The 9,996-nt window shown below is 44.5% G+C and overlaps 1 protein-coding gene across 1 annotated transcript; it reads right to left on the bottom strand.

Moving 5' to 3' along the window:
• Nucleotides 1-2,837: 2,837 nt before the first annotated feature.
• sox12 (SRY-box transcription factor 12) lies at nt 2,838-9,452 on the bottom strand. Its single transcript, XM_029693655.1, has 2 exons — nt 9,088-9,452; nt 2,838-8,518 (listed from the first exon to the last, which is right to left on the bottom strand). The coding sequence occupies exon 2, from the start codon at nt 8,468-8,470 to the stop codon at nt 7,295-7,297; it is 1,176 nt and encodes a 391-aa protein (XP_029549515.1). The 5' UTR covers nt 8,471-8,518; nt 9,088-9,452; the 3' UTR covers nt 2,838-7,294.
• Nucleotides 9,453-9,996: the final 544 nt, after the last annotated feature.

Genomic DNA, 9,996 nt, shown 5'->3' with positions numbered 1-9,996 from the left:
GATCATCAAGGACATCAACCACCCGAGTCACGGCCTGTTCACCCCGTTATCATCCAGAAGGTGAGGTCAGTACAGATGCATTAAAGCTGGGACCGAGAGACGAAAAACAGCTTCTATCTCAAGCCAATCAGACTGTTAAATAACCATCACTAGCCGGCTACCACCTGGTTTTATTTGTATTTATTTTAATTTTACCTTTAATTAACTAGGCATGTCAGTTAAGAACAAATTCTTATTTACAATGACAGCCTACCCCAGCCAAACCCTAACCTGTACGACGCTGGGCCAATTGTGCGCCGCCCTATGGGTCCCCCAATCACGGTCAGTTGTGATATAGCCTGGAATCAAACCAGGGTCTGTAGTGACGTCTCTAGCACTGAGATGCAGTGCCTTAGACCACTGTGCCACTCGGTTACTCAACCCTGAACCTTAGCGGCTGCTGCCCTATATGCATAGACATGGAATCACTGGCCACTTTAATAATGGAACACTAGTCACTTTAATAATGTTTGCATACTGCTTTACCCATCTCATATGTATATACTGTATTCTATTCTACAGTATTTTAATCAATGCCACTCCGACATTGCTTGTCCAAATATTTATATATTTCTTAATTCCATTCTTTTACTTTAAGATTTGTGTGTATTGTTGAGAATTGTTAGATATTACTGCACTGTTGGAGCTAGGAACACAAGCATTTCGCTACACCCACAATAACATCTGCTAAAAATGTGTATGTGACCAATAACATTTGATTTGATTTGACATAGGTCAGGCTGTCTTGCTGCTTAGGAGCACCACACACATACAAAAATACACAGAGATCACACATACACTGGATGTGCGCACGTGCGTGCGCACACACACACACTCGCTCTCTCTCCCAAAAACTCCCACAAATAAACAATGCGTTCCACTGTCAATCCTTGCCTCCCCACTCCCCAGACTATGCAGGAGGACTCTCCTTCAGTCCTTCAGAGCTCCCTAGCAATAATCATGTCTCTCTGCTCATCACTGCGTAATTGGAAGAACAGCAATTAGGTCTAATTAATCCTGGTATGGGCCTGAGTGGACTGATGCAGCAGTTTACAAGGACCTAATTCCTTTCCTATTAGGACTGTGTTTTCCTGGGGAGAATAGATACATCAGGAGGGACAGAACAGTACATTTCATTTTCTCTGACCAGGGAGAAAAGTGGTGGAGAAATGCTCCTTTATTGGCTAATTCCGCCGGAGCCATTGGTAGTTGGTCCTAGTGAAATGTAAGCTTTCAATGATTCAACCAGTAAAACAGCTATGTGTTTACCTAAGCTCCCTGTGAAACTCAATAAGCTGTTCTACAGATGAGACTGTTTTCACCAGGCAGACACACTTTTGAGGGCAGTTATCACTGTGGGCTGCTGTAAGAAGGTTAAAGGGTCCAGGTAGTGAAACAAAATGGATGCCTGTCGACACCTTTGTTGAGCAATGATGAGTCAGGTCACTCACAACATGTGTAGAGCTATGTGGCACCTAGCACTGGGAGTTAGTTATCAGATACAGTTATCCCTGTGCATTTGTGTGTTTAGGGCATTAGGAGAGTGCTATTTGTCAGACATTATGGTGTGACTCCTGGGTAAACTAGTTTATGTTGTGGAGAGGGAGGGGAGAGGAGGGAGGGGAGAGGAGGGACGGGAGGGAGGGGGGAGGGGAGAGGAGGGAGGGGAGGGGAGAGGAGGGAGGGGAGAGGAGGGAGGGGGTGGTAGTTAGTGACATGCATCCAATCTAACGTGAGAGAGTGTGAGGTGCATCTAATCTAATGTGAGAGCTGCTGCTACCCATAATCCTTTGAGTAATCCTCTCAGGTGTCTCTCACAAAATCAGCTTATTAGAATCAGGGAATCAAGAGCGTGACACACATCAAACCTCCACCCAACCAACCACGTCTACTCTGCTGCACGCTGCTTGTGCGCTCTGACAATACTCTCGCTCTCTCGCTCTCTCGCTCTCTCGCTCTCTCGCTCTCGCTCTCTCGCTCTCTCGCTCTCTCGCTCTCTCGCTCTCTCGCTCTCTCGCTCTCTCTCTCAATACACAAAGTGTCACTTTACCCCTGAAAAGGGCTGAATATTCAGTCTGGCCCCTATTTCAGCAGCCGTCGATACCATTTGTTGAACCCATATTTGAATCTGGAGCTGGCATAACTGTGAAGAGCACACTGCATGTCTGCTTGATGCACACTGCATGTCTGCTTCATTCACCACACTGTCTTGTGTGTAAGTCTCTGAAGTGACAAAAGGGATAAATGTCACCCTCATCACCCATAAGCAGTCAAACATGGCCTTTGGCTATAGAAGCCTGGCTGGCTGCAGACCCAGGTTAGAATTCTAAATGGGAATTCAGAAGGGCACACTATATTTGGTCGACCGAATAATTCCCCTTTGGAATAATTTTTGTTGCTCAGTTGGATTTGGGAATAACCCCTAGCTCAAAGATTTTTTTGTATTTCTTCACTGTGCTGAAATAACAGTCACTACACTTTAAGTGTTAAAAAATGATTGTGAGAATGTGTTGTGGTGGGTTTTCAGTCAATGTGTGACAGTGGTTTCAGTGTGTGCCTCGAATATATCTTGTGTACATGTACAGTGAATGACATAAGTGCACATGTTCAGGTTCCTTAGGTTTGACCACAAGAACATCTGCATCCTGACAGACACAGTGAAACAACCGACACATAACGTTGTCACAGTGGAAGCCAACTGTTAAAACCCCAGAAGGCAGTTGAGAATATTCCCTCTCCAGATTGATACAGAAAATTCCACTCTACCCAGACAGGAACACAGAGTGAGACAGACATCCAACGTTGACTGTAACAGTTTATTCAGTAATGCAGAGTCACTACACTGATAACTCTATCCAAAATGAGAATGGCATCTCTCAGATCTATGTACATATTTACAACAAAGTGCTTTTATTTCTATCCACATACTCGCTGTCAGAACAGCTGAATGTACCACACTACAAAAAGCATACATATACATGATAAAGCAATGCTAATTATTGGTAAAACGTGATACTAAGATGAACGAGATGGTAAGTTGTTTAACCATTTTACAAACAGAATAAATGAGCTTTATCGAATTGCAATATAGAAATTGACTGATTGATTTAAATACATAATGTTTGTTATGCACCAATCCATAAAAAAATTATGCAGGAATGAAACAGTCTACACAGCAGAGGGGGTTTCCAATATGACAATATTAGCAATATGTTCTGTTAGCATAGTGATGCATATTTCTAAATGACTTTCACCATCATTCTCCCCCAATTTTTCAATTATAAGGTGTTGCATGGGAGGCTATATGAAGTGCAGTTACTCCAATTTCAGAGACGTTTACTATTTGTACATTACTATTATCAATGCAATGTCAGAATTTTGGTACTGCTTATCGACCAATTACATTCATCAGCGCAGATCATAAAATGAATGTCAATATACAATATATATGATGAATAGGGGTGAGCCTTATATATTTGATTAGACAGTTCTGACTAGTACACTCTGGAGTGTAGGCTGGATCCAATGCATTTGTAGCACATGAAAATATATTTAAACACCCCCATTATCCCCTGTTCTACAATGACGTTGAGGAATCAAAGTTCAACACAAGCATATTTTCAGATGAACAAGATTCAGTTTGTTTCATATCACAGAAATACGTTTTGTTACAATTTGCAATAACTAAGACCAGAAACGTGCTGGTGAATAGATTACAAATCATATTTGACATTGTAAATAAATCAAAACAACCCTTGCTGCGAAGATGAAAAACAGAGGAAACATTCTGTATTCAGCTCAGTCTATAATACCATAAAACCTTGTAAACAATGTGTACTAAAATGTGAGGCATCGTGGTCGTATTTTGGCTACTTCTGTGTGCAGCAGGCCAGGTCTCCCAGTGCTGCTGGTGTGTTGTCAGGTCTGTGTGGTTTAAAGGAATGGTAAGTTAAGTCCTACTAGGACCCTGAGGCTGAGAGTGGCCCCTGTTGACCCCTATAGCCCTGGACTGGGCCTGCTGAGGGGCCCCTTGTCGCCGTGGTGGCACCCACATGCGTGACGCTGTAGCTGGAGACAGATAGGCAGACAGACATGCTCAGTATGGCAGGGGCTCCTGTGCCCCACTTGTGATGTGGGAGGCCAACAGCTCTATGAAATTTGCTTTGTCCTTGTATTTCCATCTCAGGGAATGCTATTCATCAAAGGCTGGCCCAGAGTAGGAGGTGCCACCAGATGGGTATTTTTATCCAGATTAATTTCTCTCCATCTTTTTTTCATTTATCACTCTGACACTAATTTGCTGAAGCCCATCTGTGAGTTGTCTAGCCCGTTTTCTATCTCTCTTTCGAAAATATGAAATAAAGAAAGAAAATTAGCCTAGTATCATTCTAATAAAAAATGCTGGTCAGTTTAGGTCAAGGATGTTCCCTTTGAACATTTTGCTTAAGAATGTTTTGCTTGTTGAATGTAATTAAATAAATATTTTATTTATACTTAAATGCACCTGAATGATTGAAACACACTGTACTTTCAAAGATCGAATCTGAAAAGGTAATACTTAGCAGTATCAAATTTTCTTGCAGCTACCAATTTTTTGGGATGATGCATGATCTAATACACAGACATACACAGCACATTAGAAATAGGAGTTGTTCCACAGTAAGCTGTTACTTTAGTCCTGAGTCCAATTTTTACTGCTGGTGTTGAATTCAGTATTTGTCCATTACCATAGGATGTGTCTGTTTACACTGTACGGTACTTTAGATTTGTTGACTGCTAATATTATAACCAGACAGATCATGTGCATGATCAAGAACTGAAATACCCATTCAATTTGTGAGCCAAGACATGTTTTTGCTGAATCTGCATTTGTAATTTCACCTGTTTCATCAGGAATGGTGAACTTTGCCATACTTTGTCTATGCTAACCAATAAAAGGTGCCTATTAAAAGTACAAAATACTGGCAATCACTTTTTTAACACTAGGACACATGCAGTATGTCTAAAACCTTGATTGCAGTTCACTTTTAGATGGAGGTTGGATGTTGTTGCTGGATTATTTTTTTTTCACACGGTATCCTTCCAGTAGTGTTGAGGAACTCCTACTTATGTGTAACAGAAGAAAGAAAACAGTGTTGCTGTATGGACTCTTAAAGGCCTCGGGTTGTAGTAGAACCATCTCTCTTCATATGTCTTCTCCTACCATTGATATCTAAGAGGGAAGCCACCTTCCAGTTCAGAAACAAGTTACCTGGTTTATTCATTTTTTTGCTAATGAAGACATTGTACTGTAAAGTTTATGGTGCAGTTCTCTCCAGACATCACCACAAGGAACTAAAACCCTGCCACACATAGACACGGGTTGGTTCCTTCAGGTGTTTCCTGGGGGGAGGGACTGAGGAGGAACACAACACAAAATCCAGTACGGTTCTCGTCATGGTCCCTGTACCACACAGTCATTATCACGCTACTCCAAATGGTGCATTTTGGTCTGAAAACAAACTCCCTGCGTATCCGCCATGGTCCCATCATGTATCCCCTGTCCCCTGCCTCTCCATGGCCTGCTCCAGAGGCACTCTGCACCGCATGGGGCGGCCTCTGTTAGAGGATGCTGGCTGGCTCCAACAAGGTCGGTCTGACGAGGGATTCACATCAGTTTATCTAAGGTATGAACTGCAGGAAGGGTTTTGGTGCTGCTTTCAGGCTGGCTCTTCGCCAGCTGCTTGTGGAGAGTAAGTAAATAACATGGGTCCTTTTCGCCACGGTGCCAAAGCCAGGCGATGTAATTAATGAGGATAGAGGGATGAAAAGAAGAAAGGTCACATGTTGTGGTGGAGTGAGGGGGAGGGGTTCTGGCTCATTCTCTCGCTTTGTCACCTCGTCCCCTCGCGGCTATTTGAGAGAGAGAAGATAGGGGCTGATAGGAGGAGAGGAGAGGTGGCGTGCATCTCATCCCCAGATCAGGGCAGATGAATGAGCCACGGGAGGCAGTAGGACCTCTAGACAAAACGATCCCTGAGAGAGTCAATGGAGGGACAGCTGGCAGTCACAGATTTCGCCTCCATTCACAGCTGAATCGGCCCTGATCAGGCAGCTGCAGCCAGACTGCAGACATGACATGAATTTTACCGCGCTGGTGGGTGTGTGGATGGCCATGATCCTCATCTCCCCCTGAATACACTACCCCCCCTACACTCCCCGGCTGGCAGACACTCGCTCCGTTGAGCTCAAACACGCATGCACACACACACACTTACACACGCACACACACACACACACTCAGAACTCAGAACTCCGACACAAAGGCTGCTGCCTGCAAGGACAGATGCACAGCTCCCTGAATGAAAAGCCTCTCCTGACCCCCAGCATAGACCCCCCCAACCCCTCTTTCACTCCTCAACCCACTCCTCCTCTTCCCCCTCCACTACTTAGCCCCACTCTCTAACCACCTACCACCGTTACAGTCACACTCAACTGTCTGGAATGAATCAGGCACACACACAAGGCTTGTGTTTACATAAACTCCATGTCTTGGAGTCTGCACTATTAGCAAGGCGATGAAAGTGCTGTTACCTAATTACAGAGTATGCAGCAGATTTCTCTCCTGGAGAGAGCCTATGCTTTAACTGATGCTACTGTAAAAGCCTGATGACAAGTGCTGCAGATTCCTATTAGCTGCAACATAAGGACTATTAGCTGCAACATAAGGACTATTAGCTGCAACATAAGGACTATTCCTCACATGATCTATTTACAGATGATTTGTTGATAACATGCATTTTTTTATTTGAATCTGCAGTTGCTGCCTTGAGTTTGGTTGATTATGTCAGAACATGGCTGTTATTCTGCTTCATATACAACAAATGCATATGAAAGACATGGAAATGCTACTGTACATGCTCCGGTTAATACTGAAGAAAAAATACTGAATAAGTTTACTGTTGAAAGCACTATTATCCCTCTACTAAGAACATATGTGTTCAGTGTCTGCTTGTCTGTTTGTAGCTGGTCTCCTGTTCTGTGCCTGAATATTTGAACTCTGATAAAAGGCTTGACGTGAGCAACCTTTCACTGTTTGTACACCAGACCCTCAGGATGTGGCATACTGGGAAAGTGAAGAATTAGCACTTATGGACTTGATTGAGAAAATACAAAATAAAGTGTCCAATTTATAATATAACCAAAAAACCACAGGCTTTTATGAATAGTATATATTCTGCCAGTAAGCCAGAATCCTGTAGAGGCATGCTGGGCCTCAGTAGGTGAACACCAGGTCAGAGATACTGGGCACCAGCAAGTCCCCGGATATCATCTCATTCACTTCCGGGGTGCAGTAATCAGGGAAATCGAAGTGGGATCCTGAGTTGGTGTGAAATGTAGCGTCAAAGTCTTTGTCCAGAGTGGAGCAGTCCATAGGCATGGTGTCGAAGTTGGCGTTGGAGATAATATGCAAAATCTCCTCGTCCAGCTCCTCGTCGGAGGAGGCCGACGACACGAAGGAGGAGGAGCTGGTGGAGGTGGGGGTGGAGGAGCGGGGAGCCAGAGGTTCCGAGGAAGAGGACACCCTGGGGGAAGACTCTGGGAGGCTGTGGGGTACTGGAGACCCAGATGAGAGGCCCACAGGCAGCTTGGAGGTGGGCTGGTGGGAGGTGGTGGTCGACACTTTAACTCTGAGCTGGGCTGCAAGCTGAGTCTGCTGCTCACCGGGGGTCATGGCAGACTGCTGGTGGTGGAAGACGCCCACGGCTGGCCTCTGCCCTCCTGGCTGGCTCGTCATTGGATTGGCCAACTCTACATCCACTGTGTCATCATCGCTGATGCCCTCATCGTAACCTTTGAACTTATGGCTGTCGAAGCTGGCTCTGTGTTTGGAGGAAGGCGTTCGTACCTTGAGCCCTCTGTTGGTGGCGGTGGAGGTTGCGGAAGTGGATGCGCGACCACCCGGGTGGGACTTGCCTGTCTTCAAGGGGACCTTGTCCCCAACCCGCACGGGCATGGAGCTCTTGCTCTTCTTCCGGGGCCGGTACTTGTAGTCGGGGTAGTCGGCCATGTGCTTTAGCCGGAGCCTCTCCGCTTCCTTGATGAAAGGGATCTTCTCATAGTCGGGGAGGAGTTTCCAGCGCTTGCCTAGGCGTTTGGAGATCTCTGCATTGTGCATGTCTGGCCACTGTTCCATGATCTTCCGTCTCTCGATCTGCGACCAGACCATGAATGCATTCATGGGCCTCTTGATGTGACCCGTGGGAGTCTTGCACCAGTTGGGGTCTTTGTTGGAGGGCAACAGTCCAAAAATCTCCTCCCTGTCATCTGCACCCAGTCCCAAGAAAACCTCTTGGCTCATATCACTGTCCATAACTGCTGGGTATTTGTGTCCCCTTTGCTGTACCATGATGGAGGAAGACGCTCTACTCAAAATGAAGGCTGGAGTCATCCATAATCACACAGACACTCTAAGTTGTTACTGCAATGTTTTCTCCTCCTGTCCCCCCAAAGGAAAAAGACAAGCCATAATTACCATCATAAAGAGTATCATCACTCAGCTGACAGCAGGACTGTAAATATCACATAAATCTATACCGATGTTATCCCCATTCATTTTCAGTTGTTACATATAATCAGTACAGATCATAATCCTGCAGAAAATACAAAAAGAATCAGTACAAAAATAATCCTGCAGCAAAAGCAAATGTGAATTATTATATAGATTATAATTAATGGTCATTTTTGTAGGGGTTGAACCATTTTTCGTAAAGGAAAAATACACCACAAAGTTATCCTGCAACAGGGTGATCAAATGAAGATCCTATGTCTGTACAATACAGTATGTTTCCTTATATAGCTAAAACTCAGTGAAAAAGATGCAGATATCCCATCTGCTTTTAGAGGTGCAAACTAAGAAATTCTCTACAAATCCAGCCCAGAGCTAAAAAAATTAAAACATACTGTATCTAACATTACTCACAACATAACTCAGTACAATTTAATGACTAACACACTCACATCACTGGCTGGAAATGTGACCACTAGGACAAACACTAAAACACTCACCAGCAATTCTGCAGGACTCTGCTTCAGTTCTCCGTGCCTCAGGACCTAGATGCTGAGTGTCTGAAAAAAAGAAACCGGTTCCCTCTCCACATGGGCTGACTCTCCTGATGCAGTGGTGAGCTGAAGGAGTTGGGCTTGCAGTGGAGCAGAGAGGAAATGAGTGCTAGAGTCCAACGTCTGTCTCTCTATAGTGCCAAGCTGTCCCAGGCTGTCTGCATGCAGACTTTCTTTCAATCTCTCTCTGTCTCTCTCTTTCTGTCTCTCTCTCTTACTGTCTACTTTCGTTCATTGTCAGAGTCTCTTCTATTCCCTCTTTGTAGGACAGCACCCCTGTCTGCTACTCTATAAACCTCACAGTAGACAGCTCAACCTCCTCTGACACAAACTCCTCCCCCTCCACCCACCAGTCCGCGCTCACTGTGTGTGTGTGTGCGTGCGTGCGTGCGTGCGTGCGTGCGTTTGCGTGGTAGAGCAGAAAGTATCCATACAGTGAGTCACAGGCACAGTGACAGAACAGGGAAACTGAGCGAGGTGGTTGAAATGTTAATTGCTTAAATGTTAAGTGCAGTTTTAAAGAAGGAGACCTTGCAGTGAACTGTCTCCTGCAAGATGTTGTCTGTCTGACAGTTAAATAATGGAGTGCTCAATGTTATGAATCTGTTGACCAGTACACTTTGTGGGTTAAAGTGTGCATGTTGAAATGCGTCTACACACTATCAGCGTTAAAAGGTTATCAAGGGAGAAGGTCAAAGGGGAAACAGTTGAAGTCATGCTATATGGTTGCAGTACAGTATGCTCCTCTATCAAAATGTACAGTGACGGCAGTGTCTGCATAATACAATCAATAAATAATATCATAAAAAGATAAGCTGATTAATTAATACGCAATTGATTATTAAGGACAGACCA

This window comes from Salmo trutta, chromosome 16, assembly GCF_901001165.1.
Source record: "Salmo trutta chromosome 16, fSalTru1.1, whole genome shotgun sequence".
NCBI lineage: Eukaryota > Metazoa > Chordata > Actinopteri > Salmoniformes > Salmonidae > Salmo > Salmo trutta.
Note: the sequence above shows the minus strand (reverse complement) of the source record. Positions and strands in the feature narration are given on the sequence as shown.

Bases quoted from the DNA above. Each gene is read 5' to 3' on its own strand.
- sox12 (XM_029693655.1), bottom strand. From the start codon at position 8,470: ATGACTCCAGCCTTCATTTTGAGTAGAGCGTCTTCCTCCATCATGGTA.